We start from the raw sequence: 27,725 nt of genomic DNA, 5'->3' as shown, positions 1-27,725 counted from the left end.
GGGGGGGGGTTGTGTTTGTTTTATTGAACACAGCAGTGACCGTTGGCGTCTTTGAAGCGTAATCGCATCTTGGGCCGGTATTTCTCAAGGTAAAGCAGCTGTTTGGAATTGAAAGCTCCCCTCCTCTTCCTAAAAACAAAGAAAAAGGAAGGCTAATATCAATGGGGCAAAAAAGAAAAGGCAAACTTCCATCACCATGTGCCTGGCAGTCCTGGCTCCAAAGCTTTGCAAGCAGCCTAGAATCAGAGAGTCGTTAGGGCTGGAAGGGAGCTCAAGGCTCAGCCGGTCCCAAGCCCCCTGCCCTGGCCAGGGACACCTCACACCACAGCAGGTTGCTCACAGCCACATCCAGCCTGGATGCAAAAACCTCCAGGGATGAGGCTTCTACCAACTTGTGCCAGTGTCTCACCACCCTCCTGGGGAACAACTTCTTCCTAACATCCAATCTGAATCTCCCCATTTCTAGTTCTGCTCCACTCCCCCCAGTCCTATCCCTCCCTCCAAAGTCCCTCCCCTGCAGATCCTGGAAGGCCACAATTACATCTCCTTAGAGCCTTCTCTTCTCCAGACTGAACAACCCCAACTCCCTCAGTCTGTCCTCACAGCAGAGCAGCTCCAGCCCTCTGCTCCTCCTCATGGCCCTTCTCTGGACACCTTCCAGCACCTCCAGATCCTTCCTGGCACAGAGGCTCCAGATCTGGATGCAGTGCTCCAGGTGGGCTCTCACCAGAGTGGAGCAGAGGGGGAGAATCACCTCCCTGGCCCTGCTGGCCACACTTCTCTTGCTGCAGCCCGGGCTCTGCTTGGCTCTCTGGGTTGCAAGTGCTCCCTGCTGGCTCCTGCTAAGCTTCTCACCCCCCCAGCACCCCCAAGCCAAGCATTTGGTGCTGGGTTCTACCCCCAGTGACGCTCTCGAGGGTTCGGTGCCTACGCTGCCAATATTCAAACCAAAAACCCCAAGTCAGCGAATTTCAGAAGGTTTTCTTGGATTGGGGGAAGTTTATTTTCCACTGCCAGCAGCAAACATTGAACACCAAGGTCACCCTTTCCATGCAGATGCATGGGCTGCTTATTATATGTTAGCTAAGGAAGATGTGACAGCCTGACACAAATATCTAAGAGGCTCTCAGAAAATAACTTCTCAGGATGAGAAAAAAAAAAAGAGAAGAGGGGAGGGGAGGGGCAAAAAATGAATTGAAGCAGGAAAAAAGCATTCAGAGAACTCTGTTGACAGTTTACAAAGATAACTGAAGACCCTGGGAATCCATAAAGGGAGGAATTGCTTTCTTGGCAAAGCTCATCCAACATAATCTTACCTGCTGGGCTTCATTTCAAGATCTGATCTTATCACTAAACCAACAGAGCTCTGCAGTCTCATCCTGCTCCACTTGTGTTGTCTTCCAGACAGGGAAGGGGAAGCTTGCTGACATTTCCTGGGGGGGTGACCCCCAGCCACACTGCCCAGAGGTTTGGTGGTGCTCACCTGCTTGCTTGGGGGCACTAGAATGCCTTCATCAGGAGCAATTAGTTCCTGTTCGATTGATCCATGATTTCTACAGCCCCAGCCTAGGTGGGTTTTAGCTTCCCAGTTCAAGATGTTTCAGTTTCAGGTCAACAACTCAGATGTGAGTGCCCAGAAAAGTTGGGCTCCAAGCCTGGCAGTGCTGAAAGCCAGCCTGGATGGGGCCTTGAGTCAACCTGGTCTAGTAAGGAGGTATCCAGGCCAAGGAGGAGGTTGGAACTGGATGATCTTTAAGGTCCTTTCCAACCCAAACAGTTCTGATTTCAGTAAAGGGGATGATAAGGAAGCTGGGGACACTTTTGAGCAGGGCCTGTTGTAGCAGGACAAGGGGTGATGGTTTGAAACAAAAGAGGGAGAGTCAGGCTGGAGAGAAGGAAGGAATTGCTTAGAGTGAGGGTGGTGAGAGCCTGGCCCAGGTTGCCCAGAGAGGTAGGAGATGCCATATCCCTGGGACCATTCCAAGTTAGGTTGGCTGGGGCTCTGAGCAGCCTGCTGTAGCTGAAGATGTCCCTGTTCAGTGGAGGTGGGTTGGACTAGAAGGAGCTTTAAAGGTCCCTTCTAACCTAATCCAAGCTGTGACTCTATGGTTCCAGGCTTTAAAAAGAGAAAAGAATTACTTAATAAGGAAATAAAAGAAACCTTTTAATCCTCACCTCTAAAGAGGAAAGGGCCCAAACCTCAGCATTAACATCACAGCCATGACCATTACTGTCAGGATACAGCAAGCAGCCAACTAATCTCCCAGGCTGTGCTGCAGCCACACTGCTCAACCACCACAGCAAGCAGGAGGGCTCTGAAGGGTGGGGAAATGGAACTTACTGCCTTATAAACTGAACTGCATCTTCGTACTTCATTCCACATTCAATGAGAGCAAGTGCAACCAGTACAGGAGCCCTAAAGGAGAAATCAATATTTAAAAAGGAAGATCTAGAGAACAATATATTGAACCCCTTCAAAATCCATCAAATTAATCTATAAGCAGATAGCTGAAGTATTTAAGCATTATCTACAGGAAGGCATTTGCCTGCTGAGTAGCTAAGGTAAAATTTCTCCTAGCAGACAGCTCTGCTGCCTGCACACACAGACAATCAATAGCTCCTCAGTGTTTTGGGCATGAAATAATGATTCCAGCTTTTTTTTTTAACACTTACTCATTTCACTATAACTTAATTTTCTGCTTTGCTTAAGTGTGTGATATCTCCTTCATGCCTTTTGCTTCCCAGGGCTCTGTGGGTTTAGCTGCACGTGAGGCAGCTCTGGGAGGACACTGAGCAGATGACTTGGGAGATTTATGGCAGTGCTGCCCTGCAGGCAGCACTGCTGAGGCCACACCTTCAATCCTGACTTCAGTTTTGGGCCCCACACTCCAAGAAGGATGTTGAGGGGATGGAGAAGGGCAACAGAGCTGGGGAAGGGTCTGGAGAACAGGGCTACTGAAGAGCTGGTGAGGAGCAGCTGAGGGAAGTGGGGTTGTTTAGCCTGGAGGGAAGGAGGTTGAGGGGCAACCTTCTGGCTCTCTACAGGAGGCTGGAGCCAGGTGGGGGGTGGTCTCTTCTCCCAAGGAACAAGTGAGAGGACAAGAGAAAATGGTCTCAAAGTTGTACCAGGGGAGGTTTAGGTCGTACATGAGGAACAACTTCTTGCCCAAAAGTGTTGTCAAGCCCTGAGCCAGGCTGCCCAGGGCAGGGGTGGAGTCCCCCATCCCTGGAGGGGTTCCAAAGCAGCGTAGAAACGGTGCTGAGGGCCACAGTCTAGCAGCAGACTTGGTAGCATTGGGTTAGTGGCTGGACTGGATGACCTTAAAAGCCTCTTCCAGCCTAAACAATTCTATGTATCACAGCACACAGTGACTCTCCTGGACTGATCTTCACCCCACCAAACACACAGAGCTGCATCAGGCCCCTCTGGCAGCAGAGGAGCAAAGGGTTAAGCAGGTACTGGCAAGTGGACAAGTTGTACTGCTGGCTAAACAAACAGCCCTCAGGAGAAGGGAGTCAGACTCTCCCTGCACTATCACTGCACCTGCAGCAACAGAATCTTTCCCTTTCCAAAAGGCAACAATTTGAACCTTCAGAAGTCACTTGAACAACAACACACACACACAAGAAAAAACAAGCTGTCTCTCTTCAGTGCAGCTGAAGCTCAATTCCCTTCTGCAGACAGACAGTTTTCCAGATTAAAGCAAAATCTGTCAAGCTCTTGCTTTCCCCTTTGCCAGCAGCAGTCTGAGAACAGCAGAAAGGTCCTTCTCTGCAAGGAGCAGACACACAGCAGCAGTTTGTGTGACACACAGAGGATGAGAGGCTTCTGCTACCCTTTGGCCTGACATTCTGCAAGAAACAGGAGAGCTTAAAATCCCTGGAGCTCCACATGGCCACCTTCCTAAAGGTGCTCTTCAGATAACAGAACAGAAATGGATAAACAAATGTTAATTGCCTTGGGGCTCCTGGGGCTTTAAATACTGGCTGTTTCCCCTTCAGCCTCTTCATTTCCCCATCTCTTCCTCTCTAGAGGTGAGCATTGAGGAACTTGAGGCACTCCTGCTCTTGGCTCAATTATTTTCTTTGAGCCACTTTCCCTCCCCACTCACTCCTATCCACACTGGATGGTCACTGGAAGAACATTCACACTTCAGTCCCATTTCCTCCTAGCCCACTGGATAAACACAACATCCAGGGATTACATTAGGGAATGTGTATGCAGCATTTAGCCTTCCCAGACCACTCTGGATCATTCCATCTTGAAAGGAAGCTCCTCTCAAAGAAGGGAGTTACATTTTGAGCGGTGAGGAGAGCAACAATTTGCATGTGAGCCAGGAACACAAGCCCAACTCTTCCTGAAAACTGAAGTGATGCCACTTCAGGAACTGAGCTGGGTTTGCCAAATGCCCTTTTTATTACTACCACAGAACACCAGAGGAAAATGGGAGGAAATGAAGAAGCCCAAAGTGCACAGCCTCACAAGTCGTGTGTTTCTACAGCAGCTGTCAAGAAGCACCAGAGAAGTTACTGTTTTCATAGGAAGAACTGTGCTTGCAGATGAGTAACTTCTCTCAAACTGCTGCTGTGGTTCATGACTGACAGAAGTGCTCTGAACAATCTCTCATCCTCCAGCAGTTGTGATCTGACTGAAGGTTTTTAAGCTGAAGCCAAGCCTCCCTCACTCTAACAACAGAAACTCGCCGCCGCTGCCGAGGCGTTATTTGGGAGAACAGAGAGAAACTGGCAGTTACTGAACACCTTCCATGACCTACCTCCCACACCAAGAAACCAGCTGGGAATGCAGGAGGGGAGGAGCTGGTGGGTACTGACCTTCCCAACCCTGCCACACAGTGCACAGCCACGCAGCTTCCAGGCTCTTCGCGGAATTTGGTTTTCAGCAGGTTTAGCCAGTCATCAACTATCTGATTGGGGGGTGGTGCTCCATCATCAAAGGGCCAGTCCTTGGGAGGGCAAAAAAAGGCTGTTAGCTACACAGATTTTCACAGCATCACAGAATGGCTTGGCTTGGAAAGGACCTTCAACACCAGCTAGTTCCAAAGCCCCTGCCGTGGGCAGGGATGTGTCCCACCAGCCCAGGTTGCTCGAGGCCTCGCCTGACCTGGCCTTGAACGCCTCCAGGGAGAGGGCATCCACAGCCTCCCTGGGCAACCTGTGCCAGTGTCTCCCCACCCTCACTCCAGGCAATTTCTTTCTAATATCCAGTCTAAATCCCCCCTCCTCAAGTTTCAGTCTCTTCCCCCTCATCCTACCACTCCAAGCCCTTGCCCAAAGTCCCTCCCCAGCTCTCTTGTAGCCCCCATCAGGTACTGAAGGCTGCTCTAAGGTCTCCCCCAGGCTGAACAGCCCCAACTCTCCCAGCCTGTCCCCACAGAGGAGGTGCTCCAGTCCTCTGATCATCTTTGTTGCCTCCTCTGGACCCCCTCCAACAGTTCCATGTCCCTCTTATGATGAGGGCCCCAAAACAGGATACAGTGCTGCAGGTGTGGTCTCAGCAGAGCAGAGGGGCAGAATCCCCTCCCTGTCCTCCTGCTGTCACTGCTTTGGATGCAGCACAGCACATCACAGTATCACCACAGTTGGAAGAGACCTCAAAGATCATCAGGTCCAAGCTGTCACCACAGACTTCATGACTAGACCATGGCACCTAGTGCCACATCCAATCCCCTCTTAACACCTCCAGGGATGGTGACTCCACCACCTCCCTGGGCAGCACATTCCAATGGCAAACAACTCTCTCAGTGAAGAACTTTCTCCTCACCTCCAGCCTAAACCTGCCCTGGCACAGCTTGAGACTGTGTCCTCTTGTTCTGGTGCTGGTTGCTCGAGAGAAGAGACCAACCCCTTCCTGGCTACAACCACCTTTCAGGTAGTTGTAGAGAGCAATGAGGTCTCCCCTGAGCCTCCTCTTCTCCAGGCTGAACAATCCCAGCTCCCTCAGCCTCTCCTCATAGGGCTGCCAGCAACCACTGCTGGCTCATGTTGACTTTTTCATCAGCTGACCCCCCCCCCAAGTCCTTCTCCTCCAGCCTGCTTTCAAGCCACTCCTCACCCAGCCTGCACTTGTGCTTGGGATTGCCCCAACCCAGGTGCAGGACCTTGCCCTTGGCCTTTGTTGAACTTCAGGAGGTTGGCTTGGGCCCACCTCCCGAGCCTGTCCACGTCCTTCTGGAATCCACTGAGTCCATCAGCAGTAAATTTGCTGATGACACCAAGCTGGGGGCAGGAGTTGATCTGCTGGAGGGTAGAGAGGCTCTGCAGAGGGACCTGGGCAGGCTGGGCAGATGGGCAGAGGCCAAGGGCAGGAGATTGAACACATCCAAGTGCCAGGTTCTGCACTTTGGCCACAACCACCCCATGCAGTGCTACAGGCTGGGGTCAGAGTGCCTGGAGAGCAGCCAGCCAGAGAGGGACCTGGGGGTGCTGGTTGATAGTAAGCTGAACATGAGCCTGCAGTGTGCCCAGGCAGCCAGGAGGGCCAATGGCATCCTGGCCTGCACCAGGAACAGTGTGGCCAGCAGGAGCAGGGAGGTCATTCTGCCCCTGTACACTGCACTGGTTAGGCCTCACCTTGAGTCCTGTGTCCAGTTCTGGGCCCCTCAGGTTAGGAAGGAGGTTGACTTGCTGGAACGAGTCCAGAGAAGGGCAACAAAGTTGATGAGGGGCTTGGAGCACAGCCCTGTGAGGAGAGGCTGAGGGAGCTGGGGTTGCTTAGCCTGGAGAGGAGGAGACTCAGGGGTGACCTTCTTGCTGTCTACGACTACCTGAAGGGGGGTTGTAGTCAGGCAGAGGTTGGTCTCCTCTCCCAGGCAAGCAGCACCAGAACAAGAGGACACAGTCTCAAGCTGTGCCAGGGGAGGTTTAGGCTGGAGGTTAGGAGGAAGTTTTGCACAGAGAGAGTGATTGCCCACTGGGATGGGCTGCCTGGGGAGGTGGTGGGGTCGCTGGGGGTGTTCAGGGCGACAGGATGCTCGGTGCCATGGGGTAGCTGATTAGGTGGTGTTGGACGATGGGTTGGACACGATGATCTTGAAGGTCTCTTCCAACCTGGTTCATTCTACTCTATTCTATTCTAATAACAACTGGGAGAAGGCAAACATTGTGTTTAGCACGAAGCAGGTGTTACACCAGCACTTCTGGGGGCATTTTTCTGGTGGCAGAGACGTTTGAGTCGATAGCATAATGTGAAACTAAACGTTTAACAATCACTTAATTGCACTTCTCAATACCATTTCGATTAAACCCCCTCCACTACCTCCTTTGGAGTGTGGAATGGGGAGAGAAAGAGCTGCCCTTGAAATGTTGTTTTATTAAAAATATGTAAAAATCAATAGGCTTTTCAAATAAACATCTGAAAGATGAGAACTCTGTAGACTGAGCTTGTGCCAACCTTTTAAAACCCCATTTGTACTGCAGGCTCTGTAGAGAGGAGAAGCTGCTTCAGAACAATTATGAGGGGATCAGCAGAGAAGGTATTTTAAGAACAACTCAAATGGATCAGTTTGTCCAGCTGCCAGGAATCCAGTCAGAAAGTCACAGCTGCCTGCCATGGCCACGGGTTTCTTGAACACCTTCAGGGCTGGGGACTCCACCACCTCCCTGGGCAGCCTGTGCCAATGCCTGACCGCTCTTGCAGCAAAGAAATTCTTCCTGACATCCAACCTCAACCTCCCCTGGTGCAATTTCAGGCCCCACGATGTGGGGCACTGCCCTGTGTGGGATTAAGATCATCCTTCAGCTCACACAGGAGCCAGCAGCTGGAAGCCTTCTGATCCACATGGGAACTCGCACTGATTTGGATCAATCTGAAGCAAGGGTGGGGAGACACTGGGACAGGTTTTGCCCAGGGAGGCTGTGGATGCCCCCTCCCTGGAGGTGTTCAAGGCTGGGTTGGATGAGGCCTTGAGCAACCTGGGCTAGTGGGAGGTGTCCCTGCCCATGGCAGGGGGGTTGGAATTAAAAGTTCCCTTCCAACCCACCCCATGTTATGAATCTCTGCCTACTAAAGGTGCAGCCAACACTTAAACTACCTAAGGCCACCTTTAGAATCCCCAACGTGGCTGTCAATCACAATGACACATGAGGAGCTTCCCATTTTCCTGAGGTCTCTCCTGCAGCTTGTGCCAAGTGGAGAACTTCATGTCCTACATTTCAGGACCAAGCACAACATCACATGCTTTATAATCTTCTCAGCCCCCAGGGAGTGCTGTAGGAAGAACACTCCCAGGTGTAAGGGAAAAAATGACGCTGGGTATGCTTCAGACAACTGCAAAGCATTCAGAAGAGATTCACAGCCAGGGTTTATTATTCAACCCCCTCTCCAAGTGAGAGGCTTTGAGAGAAGCCCTCTCCTTCCCTCATTGGTAGCAGTAAGTCTTTCATGCAGGACTTGGAGAACAGGTTAACACAGTCACCCAACTGAAGCATCTGAACTAGCAGAGTAGTTGTCCTGAGTCTCCCTTTACACTTGGCAGAGAAAGAGAGGCACCTCCAGAGAGCTGGTAAAGTAAGAGCCTTTGAAGCCTGAAAGAAGTACTTGGAAACTCTGCACAAGCACAACCAAAAAGGTAAAACTCCAAACTTTTCCTTTTGCAAAGCCTTTGTGGCTTCCCTAACACCTCCTGAAGGAGCTTAGCACAGCCCTCAGCCCAAGAAAGCCTTGTGAACAGGCCAGCACTTAAAGCTGCAAGGTGGAGATTTGCCTTGGAACTGCAAAACCCCAAAAAGCTTGCAGTTACTGACATAATTGGATGTGTGATCAAAAAAATGGGCAAAGTCTGAAGAGTGCAGAGAGCTCAAAAGCAAATGGGAAGTCCAAATACCTGGGACAAAGCAGCAAAATACAAGGCTATAGAAACAAAAGCATGAAGTCAAACTCCTCCTCTCTCAGAAAAGGCTTTTAGGGACTTCTCAGGATCTCAGGCAGTGATAGGGCTAGGGGCAATGGACTGAAGCTGAAGGTGGATGTGAGGAGGAAGTTCTTCCCCATGAGAGTGGTGAAGCCCTGGAATGGGTTGTCCAGGGAGGTGGTTGAGGCCCTGTCCCTGGAGGTGTTTAAGCCCAGGCTGGATGAGGCTCTGGCCAGCCTGATCTAGTGTGGGGTGTCCCTGCCCATGGCAGGGGGGTTGGAACTAGATGATCCTTGTGGTCCCTTCCAACCCTGACTGATACTATGAGACTATTTCCCTCTCAAGCACATGCTGCTTGCTATAGCATTTGAGGCCTAGTGTCACCCACTGTCCCAGAAGAGATGCAGGGGCTGCCAAGAGAAGAGGCATTGCCCCCTGCAAGATGCTTCCCTTAGGAAAGGGCAGGATCTGCACAGCAGTTCTGTGTCCCAGTTGCACATTAAACTAAATTATTTCCCTCAACCCAACTACAGGAGGCTCCTACAGTGCTTCAGCTCACAGGTGAGCCATCACATCCACTCAGCTCTTGTGCTGGCCTCAATTCATCCCCATCATCATGTGCCCACCAAGTATCACCTTCCCAGGAAAGGAACACCACTGACATTCCATCAGCACTGATAAAATGCATGGGACACTGCCCAGAGTGAGGAACAAGAACAATTCAGGGACTACAGGAGTGATTCCAGCAAAGTTTGGCAGGTTTCCCCCCCTCCCCTAATTATGAGTTCTGCCAGCATCACCTCCAAGTTCCTGTCAGACAGGACAGAAAACAAATTGCTAAGCTCCAGGACCAAAGCAGTCATTAATAAGCAAAATGATGCACTGAGACTGCACAAACAGCAAATACAGCTCTTCTGTGCCACCCTACAGCAGCTGGCAAGGGTGGCTCTTCTTCACCCTTCCTCTGGAGCAGCCTTGCTCAGCAGAACTGTTCAGGGGCTGCGGGCCTGAGATGACCAAGGGGCACTGAGAGGGCTTTAGGGACGGCCAAGGGGCACTGAGAGGGCTTTAGGGACGGCCAAGATGTTTCTTCAAAGCCCAGGTACAACTCACACTGAAGTTGGGGCAGCAAAACACTCCCAGAGCTGTTGGTATCTAGGGGCATGAGGCTGCATCCCCAGCATGAAGCTGTCCCACCCTCAACACCATGCCCAGGAAGATGCAGTAAATACCAGATGGAACCATCTCAATCATGGGCACCCCTGGCTGCCTGCTGCTCTCTAGGTTGTGGCCACTTTGGAGGGCACAGAGGATAAAGAAAATCTGGTCCAGGGATGAAGAGGAAACAAAGGACTGATAGAAGGAGAACAATGAAATGTGTCTTAGAACCTGAAGATGAACCAAACCACTGCAGCTTCCTTGGCTGTCAGCCAGTGGAAAAAAAGAAACTACTGGCAGAAAAGTCAAGTCCTGCCAGGTTCCTCTGCTGTACCATTTGTGTGTCACCAGACCTCACACATGAGCAGAGCTGGAGGAGCTGCAGGAGCCCACAGAAACCCAAGCCATCCCCTCCCCCTGTCTCCTGGATTTAATCTCTGTTGATAAACACACACATGCAATAGTACTACTGCAACCACGGAACATCTAATTCTCTACTTTCTCACTCTGCCATCTGCCAGAGAAACTCTGTAGCTGCCACATTCTGCCCATCCCTCACCAGCACACCCCCAGCCTGCAGAGCACAGCAGGAGAGCAGGCTTTGCTCTCCTTTGCAGGGGCTTCACTCCATGCTTTTGACCTCAACAGCTTTAAAATAGACACTAATCTCTCTCAGGCAGTGCTTTTAATCTGAATGTTATCTTTGCAAGCAAATATTAGCTTTAAATAGTGACGTGTTATTTTCTCAGCCAGCTGGTAATTCAATACCAGCTCTGGAGAGCCCCAGGGCTCTGCTCAGGGAAAGCTCACAGGAAGGAAAAGCCACGCAGGAGGCGGTCACGTCGGGAACTAGTTAAGCTTATCTCAACCAGCCCAACACTACTGCGCTGCGCTAAACTATTAAGACAAGCTCATGGCTGGGATGATCAGGATCACTGGTGGCATTAGCAGCAAACCCTTCATGTCATCTCCTGCTCTCTGTCACCCTTCACAGATGCCTGGTGGGTCGGTGCTCTCCTTTTGCCTCCTGCAGCAGCGGAACAGCGGGTGGTGGGTACCAACGGCGGAGAGGCTCCTCAGCTGAGGCACAGGAGTGCAGACACAAGGCTCTGTCATGTGGTACCCAAAGAACTCTGCTCAGCATTTCCACTTTCTACAGCAGCTTCCTCAAAAAACCTGCTTTCAGCTCAAACCTAGCCAGCAGCAACTGTTTTAAGTGTCTTGAGAACCAAAAATCCCCAAACTGTTTGGGAAGCAGAGACTCCAGAGAACTCCCCAGAACCTGCAGCTGCCCTGAGGGCCTGCCCATGGGCTGGAGAAGGGGGAGGCAAGGTCAGCTGGGTCTCACCAGCAACACTCTCCTGAGTCTTCCAAGAAGAACTCCACTCTCTGTTCTGGCACAGAAACAGAGAATTACTCTTAAGCCCCAGCTGGAGAAGGTGGATTTTGCTCACATCTCTGGAGCCCCAGCTTACATCAGAGCTCTGATGGCTTCTACATCAGAAGTTTAATCCTTCCATTCTCTGGCAACCCTGGGAGGATGGCAGGCAGAGGTTTCACAGCAGCGTGCCTGCAAACACTGTGATGTTCCAAGTCCAAGACAGCTCCAGAGTGAACAAAAATACTCAACCAGAGTACAGCCCTAGGAGCACTGCTAGCCCTGTAATGACTGCTTTTTCCAGCAACACTGAGGCACACATGGCTGCCTGGAACTGGAGTAAATGCTTACCAGGGCCAGAAGCCAAGAAACCTGACTGACCTGTACGTGGAGTTTTCACAGCCATGCCAGGATACAACTTGTTTTGGTTTGGGTTTGGGTTTTTTTTTTTTCTCTCCCTCCTAATGGAAAACTGCAGAAGTTTTCCTCTGCCTGAACCATAAAAATCAAGAGGCAATAGAAGACTGACTACCTGTAACAAGAAGGGAAGATGCAGTTGCTGGCCTCACAACAGGGTATTACTCACTCCAATAAAATAAACTGATTATATCTGACACAGTATAATAATTCACAAGTATTGCCTGGAAAAATACTGCCTGCAAGCTTAGAGTGAGCACACACCTCTTAAAAAAACCTCCCCTGAAACACAGAGCAAGAGCAGGCAATCTCCTCAGACAGTCATTGCATAACGTGAGCCACGAGGAGCAGGGAAGGAATTCCACCTGCTGACCAGGGGGGAACCAGCAGCAGCCAGGCTCCATTTTGAGGTGCTCTGCAATGGATCAATATCCTGCTAGAGCCTCTAAGTCTCCATCAGTGTGTCAAAAGGTGGCAGTTTTGAGAGAAGGGAGTTTAATCTCCCTCCCGGGAAGGCCAATGGCAAAGCCGAGAAGCACCGCAGCTAGAGGAAAGGACCAAACCAAGCTGTGTGAATCCCAAGGGCTGAACATTTGGATCAATACCAAATGAGTCACAAAAAGAACACCAAAATATCTCAACCAATGCAGAAACCCAGGAACAGCCATTTCTACCCCAACTAAAGTGCTGGGGCAACAGCAAGTACCTTCCACTGGGGGGATTCTCCAAACCAGCTTCACCTGATGCTGGGGATCACATTGGTTTTGGCCAACCTTAAAGAGTCACAAGCTCTTGCCCAACATGTGAGGAGCATCCCCACCACTCCCAGACATGAAGTTTTTCAGCTTTAAAGGCAACTCACTAGAACCTGGATTCCTTCTTTTTCGATAGGGGCTTTATCGTAAGTGGCATCGCAAACTCGCACCAAGGTTCTCACTCCGTACTTCTTCAGCTCCTTAAAGAAAAGAGGAAAGACATGAGCACACCAACAGAGTGAGGAACTGGAGAACTTTCTCACCAGCTCCACAACCACAAAATAGTAAGGGTTGGAAGGGGCCTCTGGAGATCACCCAGTCCAAACCCCCTGCCGGAGCAGGAGCGCGCCCAGGGCAGGCCACACTGGAACACACCCAGGAGGGGTTTGAAAGTTTCCAGAGATGGAGATTCCACAAGCTCCCTGAGCAGCCTGCTCCAGGCCTCCAGCACCCTCACAGCAAAGAAGTTTCTCCTCATGTTGAGGTGGGTTCCAGTTTGTGTCCATTGCCCTTTGTCCTGTCACTGGGCATCACTGACGAGAGACTGGCACCTTCTTTTTGACACCCACCCTTCGGATACCTATAAAGATCTCCTCTGTCTTCTCTTCTCCAGACCAAACAGCCCTCTCAGCCTTGCCTCCTGAGAGAGATGTTCCAGTCCAGAACCACAAGTGTTAGACAGTGGTACCACAACTATGGCCCAGCTCCAAGGTGACTCCACAGCAAAGGAGCAAGGGCCAAGGCAGACAGGAAGGTTTATGGCCTGTGTTAGGACAAGGGTTACAAGGGACAGGAATAAACCTCAACCACTTCTCAATTCCTCTTCACTGAGAAAATGCCAAGGTGGAATAAAAATTGCATATAAGAGAGCAAAATTAAAATAGCTGCTTATATACTCCAAGCAGCTTCTTCTTCTCTTTAAATAGAAGCCTGGAACTGTTTGCTTCATCCAGTGTTGACATTTTGAGGCAGGGAGGAACAGAACACACACCCCACCATACTCCAGCTTCCTTGTAATGAACTATAAGTAGCACATTGTGCTAGATAAATAATCAGAAGATCAAACAAAAGCTGTTCCAGTTCACTTTGAAGGTTCATACAGCAAGCAGAATTTCCTCTCATGTTTGCACTGAAACACTCCAGCCTCTAGTAATTAGCAAATCATTTTCCTATTCCAGAGTCAAGACTCCTGAACGAGGAAGACAATCCACAACAACAGGGGGAGGAGGGGGAAAGTATCACAGTATGGGATGGTAGGGTTTGGAAGGGACCTCTGCAGATCATCCACTCCAACCCCCCTGCTAAGGCAGGTTCACTTAGAGAAGGTCACAGAGGAACACATCCAGGTGGGTTTCGAATGTCTCCAGAGAAGGAGACTGCACCACATCTCCAGGCAGCGTATTCCAGTACTCCATCACCCTTAAAGTTCCTCCTCATGTTTGGATGGAATTTCTTATGGCCAAGTTTGTGCCCATTGCTCCTTGTCCTGTCACTGGGCAACACTGAAAAAAGGCTGATCCCATCCTCCTGACACCTACCCTTTATACAGATGTGTGTGTGTGTATTTATAATACATATGGGGCTTTTTTAATATATATGTATTTTATAGATATATACAGACCAAAGGAATGTGGCTTTCAGGCAAAATGAAGCACAGAGAAGACTCACATTGAAGAGCACACTGCTACATGATGGGACTCTCTTAATAGCCCCAGTCAGACATCAGTATTAGATGACAGAATCTCTCTGGAATGACAAAGCCCTGCATGTGCAAGATAAAACTCCTCTAGATGGAAGACAGAAGGGCACAAAGATCCAGCAGGTTTGGTGCAGAGATACACTCTGCTGCTGCTCCTCTGCTGAGCCCATCTGCTGCTCTCCCAGAAAACTGAGTATTAAATTTGGTTGTATCTAAGATCTTATAATGCCAGGAGTGGGGGTGACCCACTGCCCCTCACAGCTGACTCTTCCCACAGCTCAACCCAGGCAATGTCAGTTTACAGAGATAAATTCTGGCACCTGAAATCCCTGACAGTTCTGGGATTGGCAGGGCAGCTTGATAACACAGCGTGCAAACTAGAACAGCAGCTCAAGTATTGCACTTAATCCTTCTCCAAGGGAGAAGAAAGGTCAGGAAGCAGCTCCAGTTCTGTGAGCTGCTCCTTTAAAAGCCAGAAGATGAGCAATAGATCAATATATTGGAAGCACTGCATGGTTCAATGAAAAATAACATTTAGATGGGCAGCAGGGGAGGGAGGGGATTCTTGCCCCTCTGCCCCACTCTGCTGAGACCCAACCTGCAGTGCTGGGGCAGCTCTGAAGTCCCCAGCACAAGGGCTTGGACCTGTTAAAGAGGGTCCAGAGGAGACCACAAAGATGATCACAGGGCTAGAGCACCTCTTCTGTGAGGCCAGGCTGAGAGAGTTTGGGTTGTTCAGCCTGAAGAGGAGAAAGCTCCAAGGAGACCTCAGAGCAGCCTTCCAGGATTTGAAGGGGGCTATGGGAGAGCTGGAGAGGGACTTTTTACAAAGGCATGGAGTGACAGGATGAGGGTGAGGGCTTCACACTGGAAGAAGCTGGATTTAGATGAGACATTAGGGAGAAATTCTTTCCCATCATGGGGGTGAGGCACTGGAACAGGTTGCTCAGGGAAGTTGTGGAGGCTCCAATCCTGGCAGTGTTCAAAGCCAGGCTGGATAGGGCTCTGAGGAACTTGGTCTGGCAGGAAGTGTCCCTGCCCATGGCAGGGGGTTGGAACTGGATGATCTTCAAGGTCCCTTCCAACCCAAACCATTCTATGATTCTATGAACATGCAGTCCTTCAGAAACCAGAACAAAAAGAGAGGAGGGGTGTGTGTTCCAGATTGGAAGCTCACCCAGCCTCCTGCAATTACAGCAATGCAGAACTTTGGATAAAGCAACCAGTGGATCCTCTTCTCATCCTGTCAAGAGAACCTGAGTGATATATTAAAAGATAAAAACACCTCAAGTTTCCTGTTACATAAAGGCACAGCACGGAGCAGCAGGTGTGAAGGATGACTGTTCGGAGCTGCCAGAGAGACGAGGAGCACATAAGGAAGGAACCAGAGAATCAAGCAGGTTGGAAGAGACCTCCAAGATCATCCAGATCAACCTATCACCCAGCCTTGTGCAATCAACCAGACCATGGCACTAAGTGCCTCATCCACACTTCCCTTGGAGATCTCCAGGGACGGCAGCTCCACCACCTCCCTGGGCAGCACATTCCAACAGCAAACCACTCTCTCTGTGAAGAACTTCCTCCCAATACCCAGCCTGAACCTCCCCTGGCACAACTTGAGGAGGCTGATCCCAGGGTGTCTGACTGCCTTACCTCTATGAACTTGCTGAGGGTTGCATTGGTTGGGTTGTGAGTGATCAGGAAACGCATATTCTCGTAAGTAATTTCCACGGGGGCTGGACGGTTCATAATGGCAAAGGAAAAAAATGTGTAAAGGGGCCCAAAAAAAGGAAAAAAATATGAAAAAAAGGGGAAAAAAATAAAAATCAATAACCTTAGAAACGTTTCACAGCAGAAAACATCAAAAAAAAAAAAGGAGAGAGAGAGACCACTAAAATGCCTGGGATTGATCAGAGCTTGCTTTGACGTGTTTGTTCCTTAAAGAATTTGCTTCCAGAAAAGCAGGTTTGCTTCAGGATCCTCTTGAGCTCAACTTCAGCCTCAGTTACTGCAGGTGGTATCCTTCAGACTCCCAACAGCTCTGACTACATGCAAGACTAGGCAGCCTGCTCTACATTTAGGCACTGGTGAGGCAAAAAAAAGTAAGGGCAGATTTTCTCTCCACTTTGTTTTCTTGAGGCTTAGTTTTGCTAGAGTCAGTAAAAGGAATATGCTTCCAATGGGCAGAAGATATCCCATATATTTGAGTGGGTTCGCTGTGTCTGGAGTCTTCAAGGCAAAAGAATTATGGCACGCAGAAGCCCCTTGCACTCAGCTCACTTGTCAGCCAGGATGCTGTGCTGGGCCTGGCAGAAGTCTGCCCTCACGCTCAGAATCGCCATAAATGTGCGACGTATATTCCAACAGAAGACCTGAAGAGAAGGAAAACACAGCATGTCATCAGGGGCTCACAGAGTCACAGCATGCACCAGCCTGGAAGGGACCTGAAAGATCAGAGAATGGGTTGGGAGAGATCTTAAAGATCAATCTAGTTCCAAACCCCCTGCCGTCTTCAACTCGACCTCTTTGCTCAGGGCCACATCGGGCCTGACCTTGAATGTCTCCAGGGATGAGGCATCAACCAACCCTCTGGGCAAACTGTTCCAGTGTTGCACCATTCTCATTGTGAAGAACTTCCTCCTGATGTCCAACCTCAATTTCCCCTCCTCCAGTTTCAAACCATTGCCCTTCATCCTACTGCTGCAAGCCCTTCCTAAACAGTCCCTCTCCAGCCTTCCCGTAGGTCCCCTCCAGATACCGAAATGCAGCTCTAAGGTCCTGCTGGAGTTTTCTCTAGGCTCAACAGCCCCAACTCTCCCAGCCTCTCCTCACATCAAAGCTGCTCCAGCCCTCTGATCATCTTTGTGGCCTCCCCCAGACCTGCTCCAGCAGGTCCATGTCCTTCTTTGTTTGGGGAGCCCCAGAGCTGGACACAGCACTCCAGACCAGAGAGGGCAGAATCTCTTCTACTTCCAGAAATGCCAACGATGAACCCCTTCAGCAAAACTCTAATTAGGCTAGACAAACACAACTCAGTCTTTACTGGAGTCCCAACAGCTGCAAACCCAAATGTTCCTCCAGCTCTGAGCACGCTCAAGCCCAGTGACACAGCACTGTTCCTGGCAGCCAGGCACCAGAACAGGGAACAAGGAAACCTTTCTGCGCTCTCCACACCCCCTCCCACCCAACCAGGTGTTCTAGAAGAGGAGAAAATAGCACAAAGCTAAGTACACGTTTCAAAGTGGCTGTTGGTACAGTCATGCCTGTTTGGTTTGAGTCCAAATATGTAAATACACTGTTGGCATGGCTTTGTTTTCTGAACAAAATAAGCCATAGGAGCAGAAACAGGAGTGCAACCAAACTGCTGTATAGCCAAGCTTCTGCTAGCAGATAAATTCCATCAACGTGGTTGGATGAAACTCCCAACAGAAGTGGGGAGATACAACAGAATGGTCAGGGTTGGAAAGGACCTCTGGATCTCATCCAGTCCAAATTCCCCCTGCCAAAGAGGATCACCCAGGGCAGGTCACACGGGAACACATCTAGGCAGGTTTTGAGAGTCTGGGGAAGGAGACTCCACAACCTCTCTGGGCAGCCTGCTTCAGGGCTCCAGCACCCTCACAGCTAAGAAGTTTCTCCTCATATTGAGGTGGAACTTCCTGGATTCCAGTTTGTGCCCATTGCCCCTCAGCCCTATCCCAGGGCATCAGTGAAAAAAGACTGGCACTCATCCTTCAGGTATCTGTAAGCATTAATAAGATCTCCTCTCAGCCTTCTCTTCTCCAGGCTAAACAGCCCCAGGTCTCTCACCCTTTCCTCACAAGACAAACGTTCCAGTCCCTTCATCATCCTCATAGCCTCCCTTGAGCTCTGCCTTGTATTCTCTCCAGAAGTTACCCATTTCCAAAGTATCCAAAGGATCATTTTGCAGTGATAACTGCCAGTTACTCTCAGTTCCATCTGCAGTTACAGAGCAGGGCATTAAGAGAGCAGCAGCTAAGACACAGGATTCAAAATACTGGTGTTTCAGCAAGAGATGGAACCATGACATTTTACCATGAAGTTCAGGGGGGTGGAAATGGAGTTAACCTAAACTAGTTCAACTCATTTGAGGCTGAAATACTACATCAGCAACGTGGCTTCTCACTCATTAAGAAGCACTGAGCCCAAGAATCACAACTGACACTTCAAGGAGGAGGAGGTTTTAAATCACTTGAACAGAATGCAAACTAGCAGCCAGCAGTCACAATCCTGCAGCTCCAGCTGAAAGGTCAACATGGCCACACTCAAGTGAACACCATTAGGGAGAAACACACACGTGTGGAAGTTCACACCCCGAAAGCTCTGGTGCCTTCAGTGTTCTTAATGAGAGCCTCACTTTAAACCAGGCAAATTAAGTCCCACAAAATTACCTTTTTTTTTTTAGTTTTTCCACTGACACAGATTCAAAAAATCACCCCAAGAACAGCAATTATTTCCTTACAGAACAGCTCTCAATGCCAAAAAAACCCCACATTAATTAGGTTGCCAGAGGCAAGAACAAAGATGTTTTCAATAACCTCCCCTGACCCTAACGCCGTTCTTGCTCTGAGTGACTGAAATACAGATTTCAGAAATGAATGCTGGAATATTTGATCAGTGTAATGACTCCAGGAATGAGTCTCACCCCAGATGGAAGAGCCCCATCTAAACACATCATGCTCAAGTCCCCACACTTGCCAATTCTTGCACATTTGTCACAACTCTCTCATGTACGCCACCCAACCTCAAAGCAAAGGAGTTCTTAAAATGTATTACAGTCTGCTACAGCAGTGGTGTTCCAGGAACAGGAGGACTCAAGTTGCAGCATCCACGTGTGCCCAACAGCTGTAAAACTTGGTACAAGAAAGGCCTTTTTTCAAGCCCAAACTGGCCTGACTTCCCCCAACTTGAACATACACCCCCATCACCTGACATGAGCTGGAGAGTGACCTGCAGACTCACATTGCAGGAACAGTTTCAAAACTAACTTTTGAGGACCTAACAGGGTCATAGAGTGGTTTGGATTGGAAAAGACCTTAAAATCATCCAGTTCCAGCCACCCTGCCATGGGCAGGGATACCTCCTACCAGCCCAGCTTGCTCAAGGTCACATCCAGCCTGGTTTTGAACACTGCCAGGATTGGAGCCTCCACAACTTCTTTGGGCAACCTGTCCTAGGTACTTCAGCACCCCGATGGGGAAGAATTTCTTCCTAGTGTCTCATCTCAAGCCAGCTTCTTCCAGTCTGAAGCCATCACCTCTCACCCTGCCTTTGCCTTTGTACAAAGTCCCTCTCCAGCTGTCCTGTAGCCCACTTCAAACACTGTTAAGGCTGCGAGACACCCTCCCCAAAGGTCATTCAAACGAAGCTAGTGGCCAGCAGCTCTTGGTGCAAATCACGACCCCAGATCCAGAGTCCCAGAGGGTGACAGCATTACAAAGAACACCATCACAAGGGGGAGACCTATTGCATCACAGTTAAACAGCTCCTTCAAACATTTTTTCTTTTCAGCACCAATCATTTGGTTGAAGGAGCCTCATCCGGTGCTACGTGCCCTGCGAGGTGCATCAAATCAGGTCATTATGGTTAGACTTCTCCTCCCTCCAGCAAATCAAAGAGAGGATTTCAACCCAATTATTTTAAAAGTCCTTTGTAAAAGCAAGTTAGCAAGTCATTAAGAGAGGACACGTGGAGATGACATGTTCCAATGAATTAAGCATGGCAGGGGGAGCCACCAAAGCATGTCCTGCTCTCAGATCTGCAGCCACTTGCGGTCTGACCTTGGCCAAGCTGCTTTCAAAAGCTCAACTCATCTGCAGAACAGGAATGACACCACCTTACCTTCCCCCAAAGGAGTATTACTGAAGTATTTAATTAGCTAATAGCTAAGGAGTGATTAAAAATGTAAAGCACTGTATTTAAGTCTGGAAAAAAATGATTTCCAGAAGGATAAGAAGTTTATGCAGCACACAGCCCTACCTCTACCAGCTTGGTTCCTGACACGGAGCCCTTCCTCTCATGCCTTCCTACTGCTAAAGCTCAAAAAGAAAAACCAGGCTTCTAATTAAGAAAATGAAAACCAGGAAAGCCCCCATTGCCTACAACTTCTCATCTCCCCAAGTAAATCCTTTCCAATTTCTTTCTCCCTGTGTTAGCAAGCAAATCTGCACTTCAAAACCCCGAGAGAACTAAGCCCCATCAAACCGACGACAATAAAGAGTCACCAGGTCTCTGCACAACATAAAACAAGACATCATTTTTCAGCCAATTACCCTTCAACTTTTTATACTCAAAGTGAGATAGAACATGGAGAGAGACCAAGAAATTACAACATGTTTTATGTGGCTGGCCTCAGAAAGGGAGCAGAAGGACACGTGGACGCTGGGAGTGAGGCACAACAGCTCCATCAGGAATCCGAGGAGGAGAAAAGGCAGAGGCAGGAGGACAAACAGAGCAGTAACCACCAGATATGCTTAGAAGGCAGCTCCTGGTGTTGTCTAACTTAATTATCAGGGAATAATCATCAATCAAGATGCCTATCTATACAAGCAAGTTCAGTGAGCTGTGACACTCGCTGCACCCACAGCCAGGACTAATTTAAGCTACAACTAAGAGCACTGTGAGCTCCGCACCTCTCACACGGCCGCACGCCGAGAGCTTGATAAAGCCTAATGAGGCCAGCTGGAGAAAAATGGCTTTCAACATACTATAAACACGCAGGAATATGCTCAAAAAGTAAGCAAGGCAGAGTTTCATCGACTAGTACAGATAAATCAGGGTGATCAATTCATCAAGAGCATAGTGGTGGTGGCAGCCACGCTTCCTGCACACAAGAAAAGGCCATTCAAGAGGGCCACAGCAATGGCAACTTGAGCTCCCCTGGCAGTCACAGAGCTCTGATTTTCTCTCAGAGCTCAGGTTTAGGCTGTGCTAAGTTAATGGCTGGACTTGATCTTACAGGTCTTTTCCAATCTAAATGATTCTGTGCTTCTGAGAGAGAACAGTTAAACAAATTCCTGACTTGGTAGAAGCTTCACTTGAGATTATCTTAAGTAAAAATCCAACATCTCTACACCACTCATCTCCAGCGGCTGCCCTGTCTGCTGCTCTCTTGACTCCTGAACTAGGTACTTCACCAGGGCAAGTTGCTGGTTCTTCTGCACTGAGCCTCCACAAGCTCAGGGAGACAGGTCTAATGAAAACCAAGTGATAAGACTGTAAACAATGCCTGTTTCCACCATCTCCTTCGAAATACGCTGGGAAGAGTGCTGCCCTAGCTACACTGAGACAAGGAAACAGCCTGCAACAGCTGCAGCCTCCAGGGATTTCAAAAGAGGGAAACCTTTGGAAAGGTCACTTGGATCACCTTTCCAAATAACTCTGTACACAGGATGCACAGCAGAGCCTGCTAATTTGTCAGGTGGAATTAAAAGAATACTTCAGTGTTTTGAAAACCAGCATTTTCCAACCACCTCAACTCATTTTGCTCCTTTCAGTGGGAATCCAAACTCGACGGTAACCAACTTTGGTTACGAGCTGCTGAATTTTTCCTCTGTTTCCTCGTCTCTAAAGCCTCATTCCTGCAGTTTGCAGGTTTCACATGTGAGATCAACACCAGGGTGCACAGCCTGATCCCATAAACCACCACCCCTGCAGGACACTGCAGCCCAGCCAAGCTTTTCCTGACACTCTGTGTACGTCACAGTTCACCTCCCCCCTTCCCGCGCTGCCCCCAAAATAACGACCCACGTTCTGTCCACGCACTATCAACATGTCCTGTTCTGCCTGGAGCACAAGGTGCTCCTCAAGGGAAGGAATTCTTCAAGGCCTCCAAAAAGAGCCTTAAACTGGGGGAACTACGTCAGCAGGCACCAAAACAACCACCTTTTCTAAAGTACCCCCTCCTAGCGCAGGGAAAAGCGACTCTGGAACGGACATTCTTGGAAGAAACTCCTGTGAAGGAAGCAGGCTCAGAGCGACACGTGCCTGGAGAGGGGTGAGGTCAAAACTTTTCGTGTTCCACCCTATCCACCCCCGCTGAGGAGCTCCCTCCCAGCCTGCTGACAAGTTCTGCGGGTGACTCATTCGTTTCCTTTTGCACTAACCCAGTCGCTCCGTCCCAGGCCGTAAAACCCACAGCAGCAGATAGAGATCTGCCTTAGCAAAGGAGAGGAGAGAAAAAAAACCAACACCACAGTCCAGACTGAAGAAGGCTCAGCCTCCAAGTGACACCTCAGGAAACAGTAAGCATTGTCAAAGTGTGCTGTGCAAGGCTACTCGGAGAGAACAGTCCTGCAGCAAAGCTCCAAGTTGAGTAGCGGGCAGAAAAAGTTCCGCTGCCGCCCCTCCATTCGGGGGAGGTCAAACCACTGCAGCCACCACGGGCCTTGATACACAGAGATCATCACAGACTGGTTTGGCTTGGAAGGGACTTTAAAGCTCATCTAGTTCCAACCACCCTGCCAAGGGCAGGGACACCTCCTACCAGCCCAGCTTGCTCAAGGCCTCATCCAACCTGGCTTTGACCAGTTCCAGGATTGGAGCCTCCACAGCCAACCTGCCCCAGTGCCTCACCAGCCTCATGGGGAAGAATTTCTTCCTAATGTCTCATCTCAACCCAGCTTCTGCCAGTTTGAAGCCATCACCCCTCATCCTGCCACTCCATGCCTTTGCAAAAAGTCCTTCTCCAGCTCTCATGTAACCCCTTTCAAGTACTGGAAGGCTGCTCTGCCATCTCCCTGGAGCCTTCCCTTCTCCAGGGTAAACACCATCATCACCCTGTAGCTAGCAGCTGTGGGTCATTGACAACAGGGTCCTGATAGATCATCAGCACCCCAACAACTCAGGCTAGATAGTCTCACACTTTAAGATGAAGCGTTGCAAAGCCCATAAAACAACCCACCAAAAAGCCATTAACAAGTCAGGCAGGACTTAAAAGCACTTTCAAATCAGGCAGCCACAGGAATATTACTCTGTGAAGTTAGAGAGTTGAATTACTTGCATCTTACTCATCTCACTTTGAATTTGCCATTTACCTCCGCCGGAAAAATGACTTAGTGGAGAGCTGGCTCCTTTTCCCCTGCTCCTGTGGCAGTTAAATTCAGTCTGACAACTGAAACTGAAGCTCACTGATAAATTTCACTGCCCTTCCACAAAGTCTCCATTGTTAACATCCACAGTTCATTATTTGGAGCAGGGTTAGACTTTCAGTGTAAGAGACCACAAAGAATTCAACTTTTTAGCAGAGAACAGAGTGAAACAAGGAGCAACAAAAAGAAACACCTAACAGTGACCTGAATAGAGACAGAACCCAGTGTCTCAACTGTTACACCTGAAAAAAAATAAGAAGGTTTCAGACTCCTTTACCCCTTCACAATTAGCAAATTGAGCCATCAGATGATACCAAAGTCAATAGCCACTCTAAAGGGATTTTATGCTCCTATTATGATATGCATCAGCCAGATACCAGCCTGACTCAGTGCCCTGCAATTCACATGCATAAAAAAAAAAAACAACTTTTAGCCCAGCTTCTCAAGCCATTAAGGCTATTTTTCAACGTTGAGGCAGAGCTGGTTTAAATCTCCAACTCTTTAAGGGGCAAAGGAGCTGTCAAACTAATCCAGGAGGCAACACGGAGCTCGTTCAGCAACGGTGCCTCACTGACAACACATTTTCTCCTCCCAAGATACTATCAAAAGACACAATTTACACCACGTACAGAATTCTCTGCTATCACTCCAGCATCTCAAGAGCTACATTTTTAGCTGTGCAGCATCTTCCTTAAAGGGAGGACAGGGTTCTGTCTTTCCAAGAGCCAGGCAGCTCCCAGCTCTCCCTCCCAGGCCTCACAACAGTTAACCACCACAGCATTCCACCATGGGGCAAAGTCCAGCAGCAGGGAGCTGTGATCACAGTTCAGCCCTGCTCTGATAGAGAAAGAGCATCTGAGTTCTGCTGTGTGGAACAAACCCAGGGATGGCTGCAGGAAATTCCACCTGAAGTCAACCAGCTACGTTATGCATGGAAAAACATCACAGTTAGAGCCGATGCAAGCCTGACATTCCTCTCTGTGCATCCCCATGTATGCAGATCTGTTCTCCTACTTGAACTCCAACTGATCTTTCCTTTCCAAGAGCTGAGTTATTAAATCTTAGTTCTACACTGAGTTGAGTCATAAGGAGATAGAGTTTTCTGGCTGCTGCTAGTGGTGGGTTTTTCCTTCTTTTTCTTTTTTTCCTCCTTTAAATACTAACTGCAGTTCTGAGTCAGACCCTCCCTGGTTCATTTTAGGAGTTTTGAAGCGAGTTTCCATTTTTACAGTAGCCTTTCAAAGCCAACTTTCTGCCTCACTCCTCCTCACGCTGAAACCAACAAGAACACATCTGCCCCGAGAGAAAAAGCAGATCGTGACTAATCACACCCGGGAACCACAAGGAACCGTGGCTGCAGCTGAGTGGAGGCTGCTTCACCATCACCCCTGTCCCATAACACCTCCCAGCTTGCAACCTCACCCGTGCTCCACATCCCAAACCTCCAGCTCTCCCACCACAGCACACCCTAAGCAGCAAACCACAGCCATTCCCAGCAAGCACACCACTCCCTGTCTCAGGCCATCCTGCAGGTCACTCTCAGCACCCTCAGTTTTTTTCTTCAGCCGCTGCCCTGTCCAGCCCAGACTTCCCCAACTCCCCACCTCCAGCCCCAGCAGCTCCGGATCCCACAGGGCAGCCCTCCACACAAATTAGCCTCAGCATTCACAACCCTGCCCCCACTCAAACCCCAGGAAAACCACCACATCCTGGACACCCTTCCTTTCCAGCTCCACGTGCCCCCAGCCAGCCTGAGAAAGATTCAGCCTCCCCCACCAACATTGCTCCCAGCCTTTCCCCTCCATTTTCCAGCCCAGTCTTGACCCTTTGCAGACCTTCTCCAGGCCAAAAACACAAGGCAGGGCCTCTCTTCCCCCCAAACAACCCTCCCATCCTTCTCTAACTTTTCCATGCATACAGAGCAATAAGTGACACTCCCTCCCCTCAAACAAAACCCCTCCAATGCCCTCTATGCCAGGTACAAGCGAGGCACAACCCCCCCAAGTCACCCACACCAACCCCTCTGCAGACTCCTTATCCTCCACTGTTGCAGTCCTACAGGCTACAGTCCTACCTTCCCTCTTGCACGTCCCCCTCAAGCTCGGGCACACGACAGACTCTCTCTCTGGGGTCCACTCACCCCAGCCCCTCAGCTGAGGGGGGGACCCGCACAAACCAGCCACAGGGACCTGGGGAGCGGGCACTGAGTCGCCCTCGTCCCACACGCGAGGGGAGGACCTCACAGGCAGAAGGGACACCTCACAATGCAGCCCAACGTCTCCCACCTCGAACCTACCGGCCACGGGGGTCCCTCCGCCGGCGGAAGGGACCCTCCAAAACCAGACCCAAAGTAGAACCAAGGGGACCCCACAAACCAGCAAGCTGCTCCCAAACGAGCTCCGAAGGCCGAGGGAGCCCCGAAGGCCCGGAAGGATTCCCCAGCCAAGCCCCAGAGGCCAGGAAATCCCCCCCCCAACCCCCTCCCCCCCAACCAGCCCCTCAGACCAGAGAGCCTCCTAGACCAACAATGACCCACCCCCCACACCAGACCTGCAGCCCAGGCGACACCGCCAGAGCACAAAAGACACTACCCCCCCACCCCCCCAAACCGACCGCAGGGGCCCAAAGCAACTCTCTAGGCCAGGAAGGTCCCCCCCGGTCCAACCCCACACGCCGGAGGGCCTCCTCAAATTCCCCCAAGGAAGCGTGGAGGGGGTCCCCACAGGCTTCTCCCTGCAGCCCCCGGGGCCGGAGCTGCAGCCTCCCGCGGTCCTTTCCTCACACACACACACCCCCGCCCCCAGCTCTTCCCCACCGCGGCCCCCTCACCCTGGGCATTGAGCGCGTCGGCGTTCTTCCGAGCGGGCCCGGCGCCTCCCACACACCGGGCCGGGGGGACGGGAAGGAGCGAGAAGGGGCGGGAGAAGGGAGGCGGGGGGAAGGCGGCGGCGGTAGCGACGAGCCCGGCGCGGCGGCTGCGGGGCCCTGGTCGGGGCTGGAACCGAGCTCGACCTGTCCGCGCGGAGAGACGCGAGAGCCCGCGCGCCGCCAGACGGCTTCTCGCGCACAGGCCGCTCCCTCCCCTCCCCGCCCGTGCCCCGTGGTACGGCCCGGCCCGCGCGCTGATTGGCACAGCCCGGCCCACCTCACACCTACCCACCCACGGCCTGCCGTGGTACGATCCGGACCGCCCCGCTTCAGCGTGCCGGCCGCCTCCACCGGCAACACTGCGGGGGTGTCGGGGGGATGTGCGCTCCAGCCACTGTGACGCTGTACGAGAAGCGCTGAGGGGGCTTCGCTCCTCACTGCCTTGCGACCAGCCGGGTCCCCCTTCCCGTGCGGCGGGAAACGACTCCCTCCACCCCCGCTGCTTTGGAACAGTATTGATACGGCCTGCTTTTCCCCCTGCTCAAGCGTTGGTATGGCCCTTCCACATGCGACCAGAGGCCCCGGGGGCGGCTCGTCCTGCTCCGCTCACCCGCGGCCCGAAGCGAACCGGGCCCTTGGTACGTCCCGACCCCCCCACCCGCCACCTTCCGCCGCCGTTCTTGGACTGGTCCTCCGGCCGCACGTGCACGCGGGCCCTTCCGCCACCCCCGGAGCACAGCCGCAGTGGTACAGTCCACGTTCCCCTTCGCCCAAGCTCAATGGTTCGGCCCACCCGCCGGTTCCCACCGCTTCCGCTTCCCCCGGCCGCACCGGCACCGGGCTGCTGTCAGCGAGAGTGTGATGGTGCTTGTGTAACTGCTTCAGAACCTGCGTCCCGTGTCAGGAGCAGGGGGCAGCTTACCATTCCCGCCTGGAAAACGGGTGCCGTGGCCGTCGGGAGCACCGGGGCAGCACGCAGCTGGCTCTGCGGCCGCTCCGAAGCGAATGGTTGTCCACGGGATGAGAATGACTTTCAGAGATCGCTAAGGATAGCCGGGTTAGCGTTTATTGATCCCTTGTAACCGTGGACCGAGGCGTCCTTTTCCCATGATAAACCCAGGGAGCTAAGCAAGGACAGAGCCGCCGGACAGACGGACCGGACCCGCGGGCGCCGTTGCTGCCACCGGTCTGGCCCAGAGAGTGGGTAGACACTTTTAGGGGTTTCTAGGCCGTGCAGACAAGCCATTTTCCACTAGCTCCACCCTAGCACCCTTAACTGGAGTTCTTTGACGACTATAGCCCACAAGACTCTTCTCTCTCCAACGCAGCAAAACGTGACATACCACACGGGAGTTAACTGTTCTCTGCAAAGAGCCACACAACAGCATGGAGCCAGCCTGACAAGCACACCGAGGGCTTGCCTCCCCAGTGCGTACTGACTGTACCACAGAGCAGGGCTGCAAAAGCAGG

At 51.0% G+C, this 27,725-nt stretch overlaps 1 protein-coding gene across 3 annotated transcripts; it reads right to left on the bottom strand.

Moving 5' to 3' along the window:
• Window positions 1-26,485, bottom strand: PTP4A2 (protein tyrosine phosphatase 4A2). 3 transcript variants are annotated; one of them, XM_054170912.1, is made up of 6 exons: window positions 26,217-26,478; window positions 15,931-16,649; window positions 12,686-12,778; window positions 4,834-4,964; window positions 2,342-2,416; window positions 1-129 (listed from the first exon to the last, which is right to left on the bottom strand). In XM_054170912.1, exons 2-6 carry the CDS (start codon window positions 16,024-16,026, stop codon window positions 21-23), a joined length of 504 nt encoding a protein of 167 aa, XP_054026887.1. In that variant the 5' UTR covers window positions 16,027-16,649; window positions 26,217-26,478; the 3' UTR covers window positions 1-20. The 3 variants fall into 3 exon arrangements, with proteins under 3 accessions (XP_054026887.1, XP_054026888.1, XP_054026889.1); XM_054170913.1 differs by lacking the exon at window positions 26,217-26,478 and adding an exon at window positions 26,053-26,077; XM_054170914.1 differs by lacking the exon at window positions 12,686-12,778 and having other exon boundaries at window positions 26,217-26,485.
• Between the last annotated feature and the right edge of the window lie 1,240 nt (window positions 26,486-27,725).

This window comes from Dryobates pubescens, chromosome 20 (genome assembly GCF_014839835.1).
Source record: "Dryobates pubescens isolate bDryPub1 chromosome 20, bDryPub1.pri, whole genome shotgun sequence".
Taxonomy (NCBI): Eukaryota; Metazoa; Chordata; class Aves; order Piciformes; family Picidae; genus Dryobates; species Dryobates pubescens.
Note: the sequence above shows the minus strand (reverse complement) of the source record. Positions and strands in the feature narration are given on the sequence as shown.